This window comes from Polypterus senegalus, chromosome 17 (assembly GCF_016835505.1).
Source record: "Polypterus senegalus isolate Bchr_013 chromosome 17, ASM1683550v1, whole genome shotgun sequence".
NCBI lineage: Eukaryota > Metazoa > Chordata > Cladistia > Polypteriformes > Polypteridae > Polypterus > Polypterus senegalus.
In genome coordinates this window covers 98,878,021-98,899,742 of record NC_053170.1, presented here as the reverse complement: position 1 = coordinate 98,899,742, position 21,722 = coordinate 98,878,021, and the positions used below count along the sequence as shown (strand labels likewise).

The 21,722-nt window shown below is 40.9% G+C and overlaps 1 protein-coding gene across 6 annotated transcripts in view; it reads left to right on the top strand.

Annotated features, from left to right (window-relative positions):
• Window positions 1-3,030: 3,030 nt before the first annotated feature.
• LOC120517075 (dual specificity mitogen-activated protein kinase kinase 4) overlaps window positions 3,031-21,722 on the top strand; it is a 59,645-nt gene continuing 40,953 nt past the window's right edge. The window contains exons 1-3 of one of the 6 annotated variants that reach the window (XM_039739156.1): window positions 3,031-3,558; window positions 6,476-6,511; window positions 20,022-20,054. In XM_039739156.1, the coding sequence (XP_039595090.1) occupies window positions 3,447-3,558; window positions 6,476-6,511; window positions 20,022-20,054 (181 nt within the window). In that variant the 5' untranslated portion in view covers window positions 3,031-3,446. Of the gene's footprint in view, window positions 3,559-3,608; window positions 3,760-6,475; window positions 6,512-20,021; window positions 20,055-21,722 lie in introns of those variants that run through there. The other 5 variants (XM_039739160.1, XM_039739162.1, XM_039739158.1 and 2 more) reach the window with 5 other exon arrangements.

The window sequence follows — 21,722 nt, the reverse complement described above, 5'->3', positions numbered from 1 at the left end:
ATGGAAAAATCATATATCACGATATGGATTATTTTATATCACAATAACGATATATATCACGATATACCACCCACAATAAAGTACATTTCCAGTTATTCTCTGAAAAGTTTGACAAAAATATCATTGCATACTTTTTTTTGCAACTTTATTTTGAAGTGACATTTAACTGAACTGTCACAAAACCACAAGATGGAGTTTCTTTGCGAAAAAGTTCATTTTTATTCTTGATTATCACTTATATAAGAGATGAATAGAGTATGCATTGCATAGCGACAAGACATTATCATTCATTTGTCATAGCCTATTTAATGCAATATTTTCTTTAGTAATTGATAAAATTAGGTTAGAAACGATAGAAACGATAGAAGAGAAATAGGACGATAGACACTTTTCTATCGTCCCCACGATATATATCGTCATATCGCCCAGCACCACCGTGTATTGTGTTTTTTTTTTTTGTATTAGAACTCGCTGCCCACACTTACTAGGATGCAGAATTACAGTGCTGCTGCCTGAGGTATACTCAGTTTTGCCTCTGCTTTCTTCTGTCTTTGGTATATTCAAGTATTAGAGTGTCCGCAATACTTGGTTTTACAATTTGTCTTATTACTTCTGCAGTGTTGAATAATGCAAGTGCAGTTTCTGCTACTGTGTATACCGTTTTCAGAGATCTGCTACCTCTGTAACACCAAGTTTTAGAACTCCCTGTCCAGGCGAATTGTAACTCCATGCTCTGCAATCCCTGCAATGCTCATTATTGATATTTGGAGCCTCGCTCTGTTGGTTTTAATCAATTTTGAGACTCTGTTTCTTGCTATTTCAATTATATACTGTACTCTACTGCAGCCCAGTATCCATCCAGCTCAGATGCACTTGATTTTCCTACTCATTATTCCTGCTGTCTTTTCTATGCTTATTCATAATATTTGTCACCCTGGTGACTAAATGGTGTTCAGTTTTGAACCTTAGTGCTGTGCTATCTCTACAAAACATATTGAAACTTGCTGTTTCAGGCATTCACAGTTTTCAGACTCGGTGTTTCAGATGCCTTTATTAGACTTTCAACTAGACTCGATTTTTTAGCTCAAGAGTCCTGCTGCCTCTGTTTTGCTTATTACCAAAATTTGGTGTCTAGATGAGTAGACTATACTTGGGTTTCGAGGCTCTGCATCCCATGAGCCTCTCTCTTCCTGTTGTTTATACTTTAAGAGTATTGTAGTCATGTTCCATAGCGTCAATTATACTGGATTTACCAGCAGTCGGTCCTACAGGCTCTGCTATGCTTATTATCGGGATTTGCTACCCTGCTCAGTATTTCAGGCACAGTGTCCTGCAGCCTCTGGTATACTTTGCTTTTAAGCTCAGTTTTCTTGCTGAGTGTAATATACTTAGTATTTCAGATATGCTTTCGATTATGGCTTGCTGCCCCTCTGTTTTGTAAACTACTCTCAATTTGAGGCTCGGTGTCCCCCTCTCTCAGATATACTGTATACTCTCTGTTACTGCTTGCTGCCCCACTAAACTGAATGCCAAAGATCCTAGTCCTGCTATTTCATCTACAGTAGGCTTATTATTGGCATTTGTCACCCTGCTCAGCAAACTATACTCCGTTTTGAAGCCCCACGTCCTGCTGTCACTGTTTTGAGGGTTTGTCTTTCTTCTGATTTTATTCTAGTGAGTATTACAGTGCAGAGTTCTGCAATTGCTAGTACAGTCATTCTTTAAATCAGCCCCACTGTCTCTGCTATGCTTAATATTGAACGTTAGTGCCCCGATGACTAAACTAGCTGGAGTTTCATGCATCTCCATGTCCCACTCTGTCCGCTCTGCTCGTTACTGTCATTTACCACTCCGTCCAGTAAACTATACTCAGTCTAAGGCTCAATTTCCTCCTCCTTCAGATATAATCTTTTTTTTTTATATCTTGTAGCCCCACTACACTACATCCCAATGTTCCTTAACCTGCTATCTCTGCCATACTTATTATTGGTATTTGTCACCTTGTTCATGTGGGCCCGAGTTGCCTCGAAAGCTTGCATATTGTAATCTTTTTAATTAGCCAATAAAAGGTATCATTTTGCTTGACTTTTCACTTTGTTCAGAAAGCTATACTTGCTTCTGAAGTTCCATGTCCTGCTGTCACTGTTTTGAGGTTCTGTTTTCTTACTCTTTCTGTTTTATTAAGTATTAACGCCCAGTCTCAGCTACTGTCAGTTCCCAATTCAGTCCTGCTGTCTGTTCCTCCAGGATCTCCGGTTTCCCCCCACAGTCCAAAGACATGCAGGTTAGGTGAATTGCCAACGTTAAATCGGCCCTAGTCTGTGCTGTGTGTGCGTGTTCACCCAATGATGGACTGTACCCCTTTGGTCGCTAGGGTACGCTCCAGCACCCCATGCAGCTCTGTTCAGGAACAAGTGGGTTACAAAATGACTGACTAGAAAAATGTCTCTTCTGTGATTAGTATTGGTATTCGTCACCCTGCCCAGTAAACTGCACTTGGTTCTGACTCTTCGCATCCCACTGTCAGTGAAATGAACTGATTTAGAGGTTCTGTCTTCATGCTCTTTCTATTTTATTAAGTATTACAATCCTGAGTACTGTTAATTTCCAATTCAGTCCACTTGTCTCTTCTCTACTTATTATTGGCAATTTGCCGCCCTGCTCGGTAAACTGTACTCTCCATGTCCTGCTGTCAATGTTATGGGGCTCTGTTTTTTTCATGTTTTATTCTATTCAATATTGCAGTCCCCAGGTAATGTCAATTTCCAAGTCATCTCTGCTTTGTCAATGATTGCAGTTTGGCGCCCTGCTCATAAACTACACTCGCTGTCTTCTTGTCACTGTTTGGATGTTGCTTCTGTCCAGTTGAATAAAGTCCAGAGTTCTACAATCTCAACTACGGTCAATTTCCAGTTCAGCTCCGCTTTCTCTGCTGTGCTTATCCTTGGTATTTGTCACCCCGCTCACTGGTTCTGACGCTCCATGTCCGGTTGTCACCGGTTTTATTCTCTACAGTCCACGGAGTTCCGAGCTTCTCCGTGTCCCCCTCTGTGTGGTGTGCTGTGCTCGTCACTGGCATGTCCCCCTCCGCTCAGTAAGCTCTCCCCAGTCGGAGGCTCGCTCGGTGTCAAGTCCCCCCCCTCCCCTTACAGCTTACTGCCCCCGCTCCGCCGAATCCCGAAGCTGTTCGTTCTGCCGCCTCTGCGATGCTCACGACTGACAGTCACTGCCCTGCCGTCTCATCTTCGTTTCCCGCTCTCTCCTGCAAACCGAGTCCTCCAGCTCGGTGTCCTGCTGTCTCGGTTCCGCTCGGCATTGATGCTCGCCGTCCTGCCTCACCCTCTCACTGCTATACTAAATCCTGAAGCTAGGTGTCCTGCCTCCTTCTCTAAAGGGTGAACTTACTGCATTGCAGCCTCCGAGCTGCTGGATTCAGACGCACCACAATGGCGACTCCCAGCCCCAGCGGCGGCTCCACGGGCTCGTCCGGCAACAGCCCGGGCCCGGCGGCGCATTCGCAGCCCGCGGCCCAGCACATCTCCGTGAGCAGCATGCAGGGTGAGCTCCGCCACGCTGTGGCCTCCTTTCTTTGTCCGCGTCTCGCGACTCCTCGCGTTTCCCTGTCGCCTCTGCGGCTAGGCCTTTCGCGCTCGGGGGGAGCGTCGCACTCGCAGCTGCTCGAGTCTTCCGAAGCTCATCGCGATAGCGCGGAGAGGGACTCGCACAAGTGGGGCTGCGCTTCCCGAGTTTCGTTGTCCGGTAAGTGGGAATATTGTAGAAAGTTGTTGTTTTTTGTTTTTTTTTTTAACCGACGCGTGTGTAAAATGAAGAGCCAGAGCCCGCAAGCTCGGACACGGCTTGTGAAGGGCAGGGATTTGTATCCCCGTTCGTTCTTAGGCCTTGGAAAGGGTTTTAATATCCCGAGGCCTGATATGAAATCTAACTCGGAAGGACTTGGACCGGGAAGTAGTGTGAACTGTCCGGTCAGTGACTGGTATGAGAGCCCACAGCGGGTCAGCCAGTGAAGCGGTCCGGGGCCCAGGATGTGCTGGAAGGGCAGGCTTCCCGTATGGACCGTGCTGGCCTGCCGCAAGCCTGGACTGGAGTTCAGTAGGCATTTGTGGACGTAACCCATAACCGCCTGTCCTGTCTTGGCCGGCCAGCTAGCCAGCCAACAAACTGGACTTTAGTTCAATGTGCACTGTGAACACAGAGACCAGACTCCCTGCCAGGCCAGCCACAAATTTGAACTGACAGTCCGTTTTGTCAGTTCATTCAGTAGATCTGGACTGCAGTGCAATAAGGACTTTCCCATAAGTAGCTCAGTTTGTGGGACCTGGACTGTAGATTGGCATGTACTGTGTGAACTGTCCTGGCCAGCGTGAAGTCCAGTATAGTATGCTCAACCTGCCATTTGCTTGACTGTCCTGGTCAAATTGAAAAATGTACTGGAGCTCAATGAGCAGTCAAGATCCTATACTGGAATCGAGTCTGTCTCTGCCCGCTAACCTAGTGAGATCTCGACAAGAAGTGACCAGTCGGTAACTTAGACTGAAGTGCACCATGTCGGTAACTTAAAGCAGGACACACAAACAATGCACCGTAAAGACCGGGCTCTCTCAGTTTATCTTTTTTTGGCCAAGCCAGGAACCTGCACTGGAGTTCACCAGGCTCAGTCCCACCTGGAATATGCACTTTCAAACTGTACCTGACTTTCCTATCCAGGCCAAAAACATAAATAAATCTGCACCGTAAAACACTGTGCCTGTGATTAGCCCAGACTGGAACCCAGTAAGCGTGGCTCAGTGCAGCAGAGTCTGCCTTGGCTGGCCAACCAACCAACTTGATAGAATCGCAGTTAGTACTGGCCAGTCAGGAACTTGGACAAAACAACAATGTGCAGTATAAAGACAGTGGCACACCTGTTGTGTGATGTGGCCAGCTGGAAACTATACAGGAGTTCTGTAGTATGCGCTGTTCAGTTTGGGATCTACTTGTCTGCCCACACTCTGTAACAGGCTGGACTGAGGTAAATTCCATTCTGTCCAACCAGCATTTCGCACCTGTGTTTTATCTGTTTGTCTTGGCAAGTAAGAAAATTGGACTATAAGGTATGTACCTCCATGTCAGTATCCTAGACTGGACTGTCCATTCAACAGCTGGGCCTAGAACAAAACAAATATCGCAAATCTAACAGGAGCTCAGTATGCATTGTAAAGATGGAAACTCATATTTGAGTTCTGTATGAATGTGAAGGCAGGCCCCGGAGTTCACCATGCTCTGTCCAGTCCGCCATCTTCTCTGGATTTGAGTTCAGTATGTTGTGTCTAGTACTTAATCTGCTCCTGGTTAGTTAGCCAGTAAAACTGAACTGTAAATCATTATGTACTGTAAGCCAGATTAGAGCCCATTAGGTACTTCCAAGCCAGCGGCTTATACTAGAGTAGCATTTTCTTGTGCTAGCAAACTAGTAAAGTGGACAGATGGCTTTACGATGTATTGTGAGGGGTGAGTAGGAGCTCAATACCCAGTGGTTAGCCCCTTGAGGCATCCATCATCGATCAGCTCTTATTGTAGTACAGTGTGCATAATCAGTTGAGCAACCTGACTTCAGCTGTGTGATTTATATGTCTGTGATGGCTAACCAACTACCATGACTTGAATCTGATATGCACTGTCCAGACAGGAGTCTGTTCCATGCAAACCAAAAGCCCAGACTGCAATGCAGTGTGCAATGTCCAAGTGGACACCCAGACCAGGGCCCCATATTTGCTGTCTAGCCAAAAACCTGGACTGGAATTTGATGTGCACTGTTAAAGAAGCAATGGACAAAGTGGACATGAGCCAGATCTCTGCCATAGCCAGTAAGTAATTGAACTTTATCTCAAGAAGCAACATCCCAACAGCAATCTGGACCTGGTTTCAGTACGTACATAACAACTTGACAACAACCTGCACAAGAACTCCGTCTGTCCATCCAGCAGTCTGGATTGGGCTATTCCATATGTGCGCTGGCTGGCCAGAAAGACAAAGCCTGCAGTTTAGCATTTATCCTGGGCTAGCCATCTGACTTGCCCTGTCCAGTTAACTAGGCTCTGGTGGTCATTATTGAAAGTTCAGACCAACATTTACAGTGCATATGGTTTGGTGCTCAGGCGTCCTGACTGGAGTTTTGTCTCTCCCGAGTCAGAGCTTTTCATTTCACTCTACTGGTGAGTTGTGAAAAGTAGCCAATAATTAACTCTTGAATGTGCTGACCTCACAAAAATCTGTGCACAACTGCTTCATGTTTCTGTGTTGCCGTGTAAAAGCAACAATATTGGCATTAAGCTATAAAAAGACATTAAAAAATAAGCCTTTTTTGGGGTGGGTTGGTGCATTAATTGATGTGCAGACAGGATGAGTTTTTTTTTTATAGTATTTAAAATGAATTTTCATAATACATACAGTAAAATATTTCGTTTAAACCTTACAGAGCCCAACACCTGCTGGAGATGTCAGAATGAAACAGGTACACTGTTACATTTTTATAGAATTGTCATTTTTAAGTTCTGTCCCATTTTGATATTGTTGAAGCCACATTGCAAAGCTGCCAACCTTAAAGACAATCAAATTCCATAAAGGAAGCATCATGCTATTAGGACAGTGATAATGGAAAGCTGCTGTTTATTATTATTTTGTTTTGTTTATCAGTCTGTCTTTAATTCACAAAGTAGCAGATATCACATAGAGGGACTGGATATGGAAAGCTTTGTTTGAAAGAAGAATAAAGCTTATTGGGAGTTTGGTGTGTGTGAATGGAGCAGAGGGTCTTGGTAAGCATGAGTTTGAATGGAAATCAATTTGTGTGCTAGTTTTAAGCAGGAAAGCCTCAGTTATGTGTCATTTTGTTAAGTACGCAATTCATTTTTGAATTCTGAAAGAACACAGCACTCTCTGTTTGATTTTTCATTGTGTAATTCAAAGAGGATATATTTGTGATATGCCCCCCTGCCTTTCCTCTTGGACTCAAAGAATTGTTATAAAAAAGACATTTAGCTTTACCATGGAAAATATACCCAAACATGCTAATTAAAGGCTGTCTTTACACAATATGGGCACCTTTGACATATCTGGGGAAGGGCATCCTATCTGTTCGATTTTTGTCATATGTTTTCAAGTCTCGTCCCTTTTGTCTCTTTATATAATAAACACATGTGGTCACCTTTCCTTCCTGCAAGTGAGATTTTACTCTCTGTATGTCGACTCTTTCAACCTAATCCTTTACTGAAAGAAAAAAAAAAAACAAAAGCAGGGTAGTCCATAGAGAGTCACTTCACTGTGCTAGATGCACACCCAGAAGTCTCTTTGACCACTTGACAGTGTAGCTTGAGCCCACTGGGCACCTCATCATTTCTTATTCCCAGCTAGAAGATGTGCCAGTTTGCATTTTTTTTTTTTGCTCATTGTAGTCCAGTTTCTTATCCATCTAACCAGTTGTGAAGAACTGGTGTCTGCATAGGGTGGAAATTTCTGGTACGTAGGAGGAAAATACATACAGAAAAACCCATGGAGGCACTTGGAGAAAGTGCGGACTTTCCACAGACAAACTCGGGAGTCTGGAGCAGTGGAATGCCAACGCTTGCCACTGTGCCATGGCACTTCTCCCATTTTCTGAACCTGCTTATTCCAGTAAGGCTGAGAGCAAGTCAGGAAACACTGCAGTTGACACATGTGCACATATCCAAAGGCACAAAGTGCACACCACGTTCAGGCCAGGATTTAACAGCATTGTCTGTGAATGTTGTGTGTTCCCATAAAATCAGAGGTTGCAGTGCTCCATTTGCACACAATGTAACTTGGGAGATGTGCTTCAGGCCAGTTACTGTTGGTCTCTTTTATGTAACTTGATACATTGAACTTTTGAGTCCCCCTTTCCTTTCTACTGATTAGGTACCAATGCTGTTTGTAATGATTGTACTCCGTGGGTCAGTTTCCCTGTGAAATGCAAAGTGCAATCAAAACAACTTCTTTTTAATTAAATGATAATAGACTTCATGGTTAAAAAGTTGCATCCACTCTTGTTACGGGATCAAGTTTTTGTTTTTAATGAACAGATGAAAATGTTGAGGCTGATAAATTTGCTGCCTTTGAACTCTGAGATTCTTCATCACACAATAATGAGAAACAGTCCTCTAATCAAACCAAAAACAAAAGCAAACAAACATGGTGGCAGCTTTGCAATGCTATTCAGACAAACCTGTCCGCATCCAGTCGGATTTATCCTGTTTTCATTTCATTCTTGCAAATGCAAACTCGGGCTCCATTTGCATTAATTAGCCATCGCTGGCAGAGACATATTCTGCAACATCTCATTTAGCCAGTTCCCCTACTTTTTGTTTCTGAATTTCTCCATTGTTTTTGAAGATATGCATGTTTTTGTTGTATAAGTTTGCATGGTTGTATTTAAACAGTTCACGTCTATTAGACAGCTGGAAAGAATTGTGCTTTTTTTTTTTTTCCACCAATGAGCAGACTTGAGCAACCCGGAATCGTATTTGTGACCAGTTCTGAGGGTGGAGATTTTCTGTTATATAATCGTAAGACTACAGACACAAGACTTTACAGGCAAGCAAATGTAACACTGCCTGCAGCATCCTGGAGAGCTGCCTTGGCTGCAGGGTGGACAGTCATCAGCTCCTCTGCGCCTGTGATGGAACATGCTGAGTATCTTTACTCTGTGTTTACCTGCTTTAGCATCCAAAGAACTATGCAGATGTACTTTGTTTTTAAACGACAGGAGCATATTTGTTCTGCACTGTTTTGGACACAGCACTTGTTCAGTTTAATAGCAGGTCGCTTGTGATGCATGGCCTATGGTGTGGATAGCAGGTGCCAGTTATTAGCGTTCACACCAAGGCCTGTTCATCAAAATGAACCGCTTGTAATAGGAGATGTTTTGTAGCTAACTTGTATTGAAGGAAAAAAAAAGCAGCAAAGCTAGGAAACAAGCAATTTATGAGAATGTTTTGCAAGACCAATATAGAGCGAGAAAAATAACACCTTATTAGGACTTGGGATCGTTTCTAGGCATAGTTTCAGTTCTAATTATTAGTTTGTCCAGAATAAAAAGTTACAGATTCTATGGCATTCCTTTACTGAATTTGCTCAACCGCCGGCTTATAGGATAATGCCAATCTTTATACTGGGTGTCTTATTCAGTATTTGGCTTATGAGCATGAAGGGGACACACACGAGGTTCTGCAAAGTTCTGAAAAAGCATAGCTGTATCCTTTGCCCATCACAATGCAGGTGTCTATGCATATGTAAGGAAGGGCAGTACAAACTGCAAATGTACCTTGTAGGTACCCTGCATGCCTAAAGGCTGGGGGGCAGCCAGGAAGAACAGACAGAGGTAAACAGGCAATGCTTTCCCAGTGTACTAGAAGGGAGGGAAATGATTATGTAAGAAGATGCAGTGAAACCATGGATGTCTGAAACAAAATTTAGATACAGAGTAGGACATGGTCCCATAGTACGGGAACAGGGACCTTGTTTCCCATTTAAGTAACAAGGAAGAGAGAAGGCCACCCTCTCAAGGTAACTGATGGCCCTGAGGTTTGGAGACACCAGAGGGCCCCTAGAAGGAGCTCAAGTCTAAGCTGGTATCCAGATTGTAAGAAGAGCTGTCTCTGATCCCAGACCTAATGCTTGGGTTTGTTCAGCTACAACTTTGGAGCACTTCAAGCTTAGAGGCACAGGGAAATTGGAGTTAGGAGACAAGTCACAAGCAAGGTCTCCATTGTTGGGAGGAGGAGAGGCCAGGATTACAGTGAAGGATGGAGAGGAGAGGAGACTGGGACTGTGTAAAAGATGAGATGATGTGTGTTTTGTGGCACTCTGAAGTAGGAAAATGGCCAAGTCATATAACGTTAAGTGATGAAGCTTCATCGTGTGTTGTCTACTGGTTTTTGTTGGTGTATTTATTTGCCTTTTTTTGCTTTGTTCATCTCTCTTATTATTATTATTATCTCTCTTATCTCGTACTTGCTTATTTAATAAAAATCCTATACTTTTGCTAATTTGCCTCCATGATTGTAAATTCAGATAAGAGGGTTTCATCAAAGTACCCCTCTTTTTTGCAAAATGTGCTGAACTTTGCATGAGAAGTTCTTTGGGATGGTAATTGCCAGCTGCAATGAATGAGACCTCTATTGTTGGTCTCCTGCTACTGAAGTTAGACCCCAATATTTGCTAGGGTCCCAGTGTGTTTTCTGTTGAGGGGTTATGATGCGCCTCGGTTGTATGGTTTATGGTTAAAAGTCTGCAGTGCTGCCTGCTTAAGTTTTCAGTATCAGCAGGAGTTTAAAGGTATCATTGTATTCAATCAACACTGTTGTTTCTTTTTCTTTTATAAATGTCCCAATTCTTCAGATTGTAGCCATTTCGTAGTTCTTACTGCCATTTTAATATCCGTGCATCTGGGCAAAAATAGCTTATAGGACAAAAATTAGTGAGCATCTGGATTTTCTTCAATTGAAAGCTCGGAATGCAAAGCTAGTTGTGTTCTTTTTGGGCCTTTATGCAAATCATGTTTTTTCATTCAAGATGCATTATTACAAGTGTAAATGCTGTGGAGACTGGCCCGGACACGTTCAACTCACCCAACACACGTTTATTAAGAACCATATTTACAATTAAGTGGACCACAAAGCCCACAAGTCCTGGCCACAACTCAAATGCCTTTCTCATCAGGCCGCCTCCTTGTCTCTCCTCCTGAGCTCCGTCTTACTCCACTCCAGACTCTTGCCCTCGTTTTTATAAGCACCCGGATGTGCTCCAGGTGTGTTCCGCCACACTGGGGCGTGTCGGTAGAAGGTTGCCGGAAGTGCTGAGGTCCAGGGCTCCAAAGGAACCAGGGTGGTCACCCCCACATGGTCTGGGGAAAGCGTAAGCCCTCCTCCGGTCTTCCTAGGCATCCCGGCCAGGTCGCCACCCCAGCCATCTCCGACAATGCACTAAAACCCTAAGGCGGGAGTGCAGGGTGAAAGGTAGTCTTCGTTTTAATCTTAACCCAGCGTCCCAAAAGGTGGCTATAACTGTAAATAAATATAAGATGCTCTTGTGTAAAAAAGGTGCTTAATTATGTGTTTCCCTTACACCCTCGGGGGTTGGGTCCCGTCCCGTCCCGTCCCTCAATCACGGTCCTGGAGGGCCGCAGTGGCTGCAGGTTTTTGCTCCAACCCAGTTGCTTAATAAGAAGCCCTTATTGCTCAAGTAACACTTCTGCTTCACTTTACTTGTAAGATTTTTAACCCTTATTGCTTATTTTAGTCGTAAACAGCTGTATTCTTGTTTTTTAATTGCTCATAATTAGCAATACCATGCAAGTGACAAAAGAGACCAGCATTTCTCCACTTGTTACCATTTCTCATGCACTATTGGGTTTAATTAAATACTTGGAAGGAAAGTGAAGAGAAAAAATGTGAAGGACTGAGAATTACTCCTCCATTTTGGCCTTCAGATCATTTGGATGAGATCCTTAGAAATAGGAAGAAAATCAAGGATATGAGAATGAGCTGACATAGCAGAGTCAAACCACAAACAAGCCATGGAATTGAAAATTATTGGCAATAATTGCTTTTTAATTATGCAGTCGGGTTAGAACAAAAACCTGCAGCCACTATGGCCCGCCAGGACTGGGACTGAGGACCCCTGCTCAAGAGCAAACAATAATGGAGCACTGCTGCTTAAGTACAACATATAGCGTCCACGTTGACGGCATCTGCTGCTATTTCACTTTAGCACTACAGCTGAAGGTGGAATTCTTATTTTGCAGAACGTAATGTGTAAAGTGTTGGGTTTTTAAAATGTTTTTATTATTGCATTTGCTTGTATTAAAAAATTCTAAAAATGGAATAAATTCAAAACAGATCAACCTCTGTCCATGAAACTTTGTTTTGTAAGCCCTGACATATACTGTATACATTAAGGTGTGTACATTTCTTTTAGGTCATTCACGTATTTTATTTCTGACTAGACATTATGTAACTAATCTACATGTCAGCAGGCGTTACTGTATAAATATGTATGCCGCTGAATTCATGCAATGTCATGACAGGCTATAAAAAGACAGTGAAACTTGCATTTAGACCTCTGCTTCCAACATGGACTGCCTAAGAAGGCTTCAATGTGCAGTGATGCATTACTCTGTTAAGCAGGTGGTGTTGGCTGTAGTTGACTTGTATTTCATTTCCTTTTTGCTGTATGTTTTAGCATTTTACTTAATTCAAAAAGTTTTATGCATGTTGACCTGAAGCAGATGCAACTAAATGCGTTCGATACCATTTTTTTTTCCTGAAGCGGCAACTGCATATTCATAAGACATCCAAGCCATTTTCTGTTCTAATGTTCTGTGACACTTTCCATGTCTGTCAGACAAATGTTTTAGCACAAGGAAAACAATGAACTTGTCATATATTCTACTGGTCTCTAAATTTTAGCTAATTATAAGCTGCTTTCTTAAAATGTAGAGTTAAAGCATAGGCTAATTAGAATACAAATTTTTAGAGTATGATTCATTGTCTCTGTCCTCAGGCAGTAAGCGTCTGCTTAGCCAGCATCTTTTTAAAAAAAAAAAAAAAATCTCTCACTGACTGCTTTTAGACGAGCAGAAAGACAAACTAGGACTGACCCAGCATGCTCGAGGTGAGGATGTTAGTGGATGCCCCTCTCTTCAACATTTTGCAGTGGAAAAGAGGGATGGCAATTGGAGGCTTTGTAATCAATGCCTTCTAAAGGACTAACTGCCTCCTGATGAGTGGAAAGAGAATTCTTAGAGTCAAAATGTCCAGTTTTTTTTTTTTTTTTTTTGGATCACATAAATAAGCATAGCTGTGAAATGGGGAGCAGAAGACAGTGAGTTTATCACCAACACCATGCAGTATGTACACACAAGTAAAATTTTCTTTCCCCCATTGAAACATTAACATACTAATTTAAAACCCTCTCGTCTGATTTCACGGTCATGTAGGACTGATGTCTATCCTGGCAGCATCAGGCACCAGGCAGGACCCAACACTGGTAGAGGTGCCAGTCCATAACAGGGACATCATTCCTGCACACCCCCCATACCCCCTCCTTCTCAAAGTACTGAACTTATTAATGATGTTAAGTGTCTTTTGACCAAATATACAAAGCCACATACATTGACAGTTCTTTATAGCAGTTGTGCAATTTAGCAGTGGAACAGCAGTGTTTCTGTAGCATTTACAGAGAGGTCAGCCATGATGGCATACATCAAGCAGGTTAAGCTGGAAATTGTGTGATGATGTAGTTGGATGTTAAGTCTCCAGGGGAATATTTAGTTGAGAGGGGCACCCTTTGGGTGTTATAAATCACAGTTCAGCAGTATTCTGGCATTCTTAAAAAAAAAAGACACTTGAGTTTTTGGACAGTCCTTGACTGAACGGTTCATGGTTTTTGATCATTTAGAAGTATATGATCTCTACCAAAGCAAATTAATATAATGTTTACGAAAATATTTATGATCCACTTCTTCAATTAATTTATTACTTGTACATGTTTGCTTCATGCCCTGCAATGAATTGGCTCCATGTCAAGAGTTGTTTCTTTCTTTTTCGCTTCTGGTGTTGCCAGGATCGACTCTACCCTCAGCCCTAACATACCAACACAACAATCTATGTCAGTGAATGGAGAAGTATGAGAATGTATGAATTTTCGTATGTTTGCTAGGAAGTGGCACAGTAGTTAGTGCTTCGAAGGGCATTGGCTTGAATCCCACTCCACTCACAAGTGTGTTGATTCCACTTTCTTAAGTTCCTGCAATTTGTGTGTGATTTTTCACCAGTGCTTCTTCCACAGCATCCCCGTCTAGAAATGTTGCCTGCCTGTTCAACTAGATCTGCAGGTTCATAAAATAGATGGCTCGGTGAATGCCTCCTAATTGGCTTCCATAGTGATAGTGCGTCTTTGTGAGTAATCATGTTAATGAGAAGGTGCCTATAAGTGAAATTGCTCTCATTAACCTTTTAAAGATGCTCTGATATCTTCACTGAATTTACACAACACATCACATGCTAGTTAATTATCTTGTCAGTTGCATTATTTAATCTACATGTTAGTGTTTGATCAGTGTTTTGTAATCAGGTGCTCATAACCTTATTTTTGAATTGTTTATGCTCTGTAAAAGGGTTTCTTCATCCACTGTTCTTTAGAATTTTGCTGTAGACTTGCGTTGCAGTCTCTAAACAACAGTAGGCTACACTTCTTGGAAAATAATACCAATGATAGTATCCCTCAGGAAGCTCTAACCACTGTAAACAAAGAGCATCAGCTTGGTGACACTTTCTTTCGATGAGATCACTGCATTCAAGATGAGTAAAATCCAAAGAAGGCATAGCTCTCTGTCTAATTTAACGTGTCTCCTGATAGCACTGATTCAAATTTTGGTGTAAGATTAGGATGTCAGCATTACATTCTATTTAGTCTTTCCTTTTTGATAGAAGACTTGCAATGTAAATTATTAGGCTTTAGTTTTTATAATGGCCCTTTATAATCGGTTGTCTTGTTCATTTTCTTCAATTGATACCAAGTAGGTGATTGAATCTTTTATTTTATTTTTTTTTTAACTTCTTTTTGTATCTTCCTTATCTTATAAGATACATTTGCCTCTTGTAATTTCTTTAAATTTGTGCAGCAACCCAAGCATGAAGTAAAATCAGAGCCGTGTCAGAACACTGAAGGGCAGCGTGTCGTTTTAGCTCCTTTGATGTCTTTCACCCGTGTGGATATGCTAGAGAGGCACATTTGAACAGCATTCCGAGTCAGAGAAGTTTATGTAAGTTTCTCTTCCACTGGTAGCATATGTCTTTGATATTCTTATATAACATAATCTGAATTTTTTGGAAGTGGGTTAAGTGCAGAGCTTTATGGATTGTTTTTAGAGCATACTTTTTAGACTGTTTTCATTTGTTTGGTTGAGTTGTGCTTAAATAAAAGGATTAAAAACAGACAGATGTTGCACTGCCCAGGTAAAATGCATGCACATATTTTTATTTAGGAAAAGGAAAGAAGGCAATAGGCATAATGTTTTGGCTATGTAGCCGTCATCAGGTGTGCTGTTTTTATATATTTTGTTTGAATGTTCCAAATGAAAATATTTAAAAATCCAGCGTATTGTGGACTCAGTACCTTCTTTTTAACTTTATAATTATTAATGCTTTAACCCCCCCCATCACATTTCACAACTTTTCTAGTGATTTTCAGCTGTAGCCTCCAATTGCATAATTCAAGGGCGCTGGGGCAGTTGTGTGGTTTGACATCCCCATTGACTTGGTCATACCAGTCTGCATACAATGTGTCGGCAAGGAAAGAAGAAAAGCAAGTATTTTGGACAAGGTATACAGAAAGATTTTAATGGAAAAAGGATAAATACAGTCCATGACTGTAGCTGAACTCCCCAAACCTGCAAAACATTTGTACGGGCACCGGCACTGTCCGGCAGCATTTTAATTAGCTGTCAAACTGCAGCAAACGTACGATACTGTAGAACTTCGAAACTGTACTGAAAAGTTGCGAGGCACTCTTGTAATCCTTCACCCTCTGGGATTCGTAGTCATGTAATTTGTCGTCCTCAAGGCAACAAAATCCTGCAACTGTAGTCATTGAGGTTGACGTGACCTCTGATTCAAAATCATGTGGTTTTCTGTTGGCACTACTTGAACAGAGATTTGTTTTTTTTTTTTTTTAATTAATATCTAACTTCTAATCTGACTTATCTGACTACTAATGAACAGTGAAAGAGAAGATTGTGAGTCAAGTCATGCAAGCAGCTTGGCTGGAGAGTATGAGTGACTCCTCTGTGGAGATTCAGGGGGAAGCAACTTTATGTCCGAGGTCTTCAGGAGTCTGAACAAATCGCATTATGTGATATCATCTACTGTTGAATTCTGCTCTGCACTTGTAATATTTCTATTGCACTATTATATTGTATTGAGGGTTACTTGTGTTCTGTTCTGTGTATCGTATTGTATTTACCCCATTTTTTTTTTTTTTTTGACACCTACTGTATGCCCAACCTACCTGGAAAGGGGTCTCTCTTTAAACTGCCTTTCCCAATGTTAAATTTTTTTCTCCCTACAAGGTTTTTTTTTTTGTTTTTTTGGGAGTTTTTCCTTGTCTTCTAAGAGAGTCAAGGCTGAGGAGCTGTCAAAAGCCAGGGCCTGTTAAAGCCCATTGTGGCACAACTTGTGTGATTTTGGGCTCTACAAAAATAAATTGTATTGTATTTACATATGGGGATATAATAAGCTCTTCACAAATTTTTTGAGTAATAATAGAGGAAAATTTTTTTGTGCTTAAATATACGGTGTTTTGTGCCAAAATACTTTAGTCTTGAGTGTAATTCTGTTGTTAAACTGCTCTCCCATTCATCATTAGTACATTACAGATGGAGAGGATTATAGTGGCACCGTGAAACCAGTGAATCATTGGGATATGGAAATATTGTGTCATGTGAAAGCAACATGCCATATAGATCATGGTCAAGATTTTGACATTATTGGCAGTAGCAATATTTTCAAAAAGCATACTAAAATCCGGATGGTTTGCACAGATACCACTACAGCTCCAGTGCTGTGTGTTGCAGTCAGTGCTGTGTGTTGCAGTCAGTGCCTGGGCACTATATCAGTGACATTTACACATTCTTCAGGTTGTTTGGGTTTCCACCAACATACTAGAGATATGGAGGTCAGGTTGATTGACAACTCTAAATTGTCCTTTTGTTGGTGAGTATGCCCTGTGATGATCTTGTTTAATCTAGGATTGGCACCTACTGTATGTTAAATAACTGAATAGATGGCTTTGACAAGGCATGAAACTTTACAGTATAGTCAATATGAAAACTTGGATGTTACACAACTCTAATAATGCTATGAAGCAGTACTGTGCAGTCCATTAATTTTAATATTATGACCTTTGGTAAGGAAAGCTGTTTGTATTCAAAGATGATGACTCATGTGATTTTTGTTTTTTTCTTGCACATAGAGAACTTAAATAAACGATGGCTTACGTAGACATTTAAGATGGCTGAATGAGCTTTTTGGATGCTAACATCAATCATTTAGAGCCATTGTACTTTTGCAGGGAAGAAGATTTTGACCTGTTGCATTAAATTTCCTAAAATTGCAGCCAGCATCCGTATTTTTTTAATTCCATTATGAAAAGACTTTAAATACCGTAAATACTCACAGATAAGTTCTTCCGCAGATAAGTCGAGACTTGATTTTACCGTATAATTTCTGGTATTTTATAATGTCGGTTGTTTCGGTTAAATGTGGAAAACTCACACTATTGGTCCAAGAGATTTTGAAATGCTATAATGCCCACCTCAGAGAGTAACTACAGAGCACGCTGCCTTTTTTTCTATGTATTGTTCCTACGTGACCACATGGTAATACCCAAGCTATTCAGAAGAGATGTTTGCATTGATTTGTGTTTTTGTATCTCGCACCCTCATAAGCCTTTATCATAAGAGCATCCCTTATCTACAATGGAGCATTCGATCAGAAGAAAATATGAAGCTGGTTTTAAATTAATTGTCGAAATTGGTAGCTGCGCTGCTGCAACAAAATTCGATTCGTCTGAGAAACTGATCCGAGATTGGAGGAGGCAAGAAGATGCAAAAAAATAAATAAATAAAATTTAAGTGTCACATTTTTGAAAGGGTATATAAGTCGGGGTCAGATTTTATAATCGATTTTTCAGGTTACAAGACCCGACTTATACGTAGGTATATACGGTAATGGTCTTCAAGTATATTGCCAGGGTAGTTTAGACTGGGTTAAGCAGTTATTTTATTTGAAAGGATGTTGGTTTTGGTTCATAATTCAAGAACAGATGATAGTTGTTTCCGTAAGGTTGGTTTAATCTTGTAGTACAATATTGAGTTGGAATTATTTCTAAAGATGTAGACTATTTGACTTATTCACCCGTGATGTATGTATTGTAATTAAGCCCTTAATAAAATATTTTAAAAAAGGAAAATAAAAATATTTAAAGTGGGTGTTATGTTGAACAACATTTCTGTAGGATGTGTATGCTTTTTGTAGGCTTGATGTAGGTTCCTGCCACTGTTGAAAAGCTTGCCATACGGTAGATTAACTGGTGGCTCTAACAGGTGTGCCCTGTGGTGCTCACATTCTCCCTGATGCCTTAAAGTACTCATTTGTTTTCTTGCAAGTTTGCCCTGATAACAAGTTTGATGATTTCCTGTTGGAAAATTGGGATGTGGTTGATTAATGAAGGTTTCTGGTTGTTAATCAATACACTTTGTCTAGTGAAGCAAATGTATATTCATTTTCACTCTTTAGTGTATGTGGGCTGAAATGTTTGTCTCTAAAATAACAATGTTAAGATAAACAAAGAAGTGACATTCATAATAATAATGCAACTTAACCTAAGTGTTTGTGATATTGGAGAACTTGTCTTTACAGGGTACCAACAGGTGGGTCACATTTAACAAATACATTTGAAATGTGTAGGATGCTTTATAAGAATCACTTCCCTAATATGCATTTCTGAAATGGAACAAAATATTTATACATACACTATCAGTAAAAAGATTTGGAACACCTCAGGTTTTCCAGTTTTTCTTCAAAATTTAATAATTTGACATAAATGACCTAAAATGGTGAAAAGGTAAGCAGAACTGCCAGTGGTTTAAATTAAAAATTTAGGTTAGCAAAAACTGAAACAAAAAGAGATATCATAAATTTACAAATGGGCTTTCTTCAGGGAACAACTAATACGTTACAACCTACAGATGTTCTTCAGCAGTTTAAGTAAATTAAGCCTTGCAAGTTGAAGCAAACAATTTGCTCAGGTGTCCCAACTTCCACTGATTACTTAAAAAGCCTCTGTCTGTCTTAAAGCAGAGTTGGAACAGACTGTGTTACTAAACCCTCTGAAGTACTACTTGGACATTACTCCAGTGATAACGGCAAGAAAACCACAATTGCCAAATGAAATGAGACAGAGCATTACTACCCTTTGAATTGTAGGCCTTTCTTTTAGAGAAATTGCCAAAAAATAAACACGTAAATAAATCAATCAAAGTGTCAGTGAGTACAGTGGTGCCCAACACAATCCAAAGGCAATTGGAAACTGGAAGAAACTCTGATAGGAGGAAAATCTGGCAGACCCAAAGTAACCACCCAATTAGAAGACAAGTTTCTGAGGGTCACCAGCTTGCATGATAACAGGCACGTCACAGCACAACAGCTTAACAGTGGTTTAAAAAAAGCAAGTGTCGGTTTCATCCGTGAAGAGGAGACTTTGTGCTGCAGGGTTGACGGGGCAAGTGGCAGTAAGAAAGCCATTCCTTAAAGGAAAAAATGGGGCCTTGAAATACAGGCTGGGGACTACCGCTGATGGGACAAAGTCTCCTCTTCACAGTAGACATCGACACTTGCCTTTCCCTGAAGAAGGCCTATTTGTAATATTCTGAAATTTACTTTTCTTTTCTGTAATTGCTAAGCTAAACTTTAAATGTAAACCTCTTGACAGTTTACTGCTTACCTTTTCACCATTTTAGGTCATTGCATTTCAACTGATTACATTTGAAGAAAAACTGGAAAAACAGAGGTACTCTAAAAGTTTTGACTGATAGTGTAGATAAAAAAATTCCAGATTTCATATGCCATCTTGCAGTGTCTTCAGTATTTTACTTAGCAAGACCTAAGGTTGGAGGCCAGATTTAGCCAGACTAGATGTCGACTAAATTACAAAGACACCCATAACACTACAACTTACGCATAGCATGAAACAATGGTAGTTTCTGGACAGCCCAGTTATCTTTAGTGCATCCTGCACCCCAAATACACACTGTATAGTTCTGGTATCCTCTAAATGAAATAAACGCCTGTGACTGTTTTGTTTTTTTGCAACTGCAGAAGTTTGTTTGGGAGGGAAAGCAAGCAAGTAAACAAACAAGTAAATGCTGTCTTCTTTTTCTACTGTAGGGCTTCAGATAAACTTCACTGGAAATGCACAAAGTAAGCTCTCTGTTTTATAGTCTACACAAAACCCCTTTGTTTCAGTCTGGTATGGGGAATCTTTCCACTGGTCCTAACTAACTCAACGTACAGTGGTGGCGGTGGTGTAGTGGTGGTAAGAGCTTCCATTTACCCATTTCTATTCAATCCGATCTGCAGTGAGGCTGCCCATTTGGTGTGTGTTGTTTTAATATTTGGCTGGAGCAGCCTGTAAATGAACTTGAATATATGTTCTCTTTTTTTTATGTGTTGGTCCTGATTTTAGCAGAATTTACTCATCAAAATTTCATGTTTGCTTTCATGAAAGCAAATGGAAGCTCTGTCTGATGGTTATTTGTATGTCTTCATATACTAATTGTTAATGTCTGGCTCAAGATTTGTCTTTGTTTCTTTGCAGTGTCTATTATTCAGAGAATATTTGTCATGTCAATATTTAAAAAAAAAAAAGTCCTCACCAGCTCTGTCTATGGTTGTGACATTCTGAATCCTTGCATGAATAGTTTCAAAAATGTAATCCGGTTATAATAACATTTGAAAACAGTCTGTTTAAACAAATTGCACTACAGAATTGTATACCACCATAGCTTTACTGAACATGCCATTTAAATGTTCAAGGTCAAGGATGGAAGAAAGCCTGTGAAAGTATACAGTATATATATGTTTCAGGTTGTTCATTCGTTGAGATTTGGCTCAAAACATTTCCCTGCGGGCGGCACGGTGGAGCAGTGGTAACGCTGCTTCCTCGCGGTAAGGAGACCTGGGTTCGCTTCCCAGGTCCTCCCTGCGTGGAGTTTGCATGTGCTCCCCAGTTTGGCTTCTCCGGTTTCCTCCCACAGTCCAAAGACATGCAGGTTAGGTGCATTGGCCATCCTAACTTGTCCCTAGTGTGTGTGGGTGTGTGTGTGTGCCCTGCAGTGGGCTGGCGGCCTGCCCAGGGATTTCTTCCTGCCTTGCATCCTGTGTTGGCTAGGATTGGCTCCAGCAGACCCCCGTGACCCTGTGTTAGGATATAGCGGGTTGGGAAATGACTGACTGACATTTCCCTGCTCCTCGCACCAGGAATTTCAAAGCACTACAGAAAGAAGAGATATGAACACTTCTAATACTGGAAAGGGCTACAAATGCATTTGCAGTCAGGCACTAACAGAAGAAAATCGGCACAGTCGAAGTGAGCACCCTGCAAAAATATGAACAATTGCTAAAGTTTTTGGCACACCTAAGGGTTCTTTGGTGACATCCTTTTTGAATACAGTGTCTGATATCTTCTTAAAACTTTATTAGCTTCCATTTATTTCCCCACTAGAAATGAGCCAAAAGTTGAACATTGTGGCATCATTATGTTTGGAGAAAACAAAACACTTCATACAAAAACCAAAACCTCAAAAACTACCAACTGTGAAACACAGTGGAGGATCATAGCAAGAAGATGCTTCAGTGACAAAGGGCCTGGACAACTTGCAGCTTTGAGAAAGCAATTAGTTTCATGTTGGCTTAAGAAATTCCAATAAAAATATCAGGACATCTTTCTGTGCTCTGAAGGTCAGAAGACGTTTGGTTATTCAGAGTGCTGCATTTTGGAATAGCCATGTAACAGTCCTGAGCTCGGCCATATTGAAATGCTGTGGTACAATCAGATGTAAGTCATTCACAGACACCCCAGAAAAATAA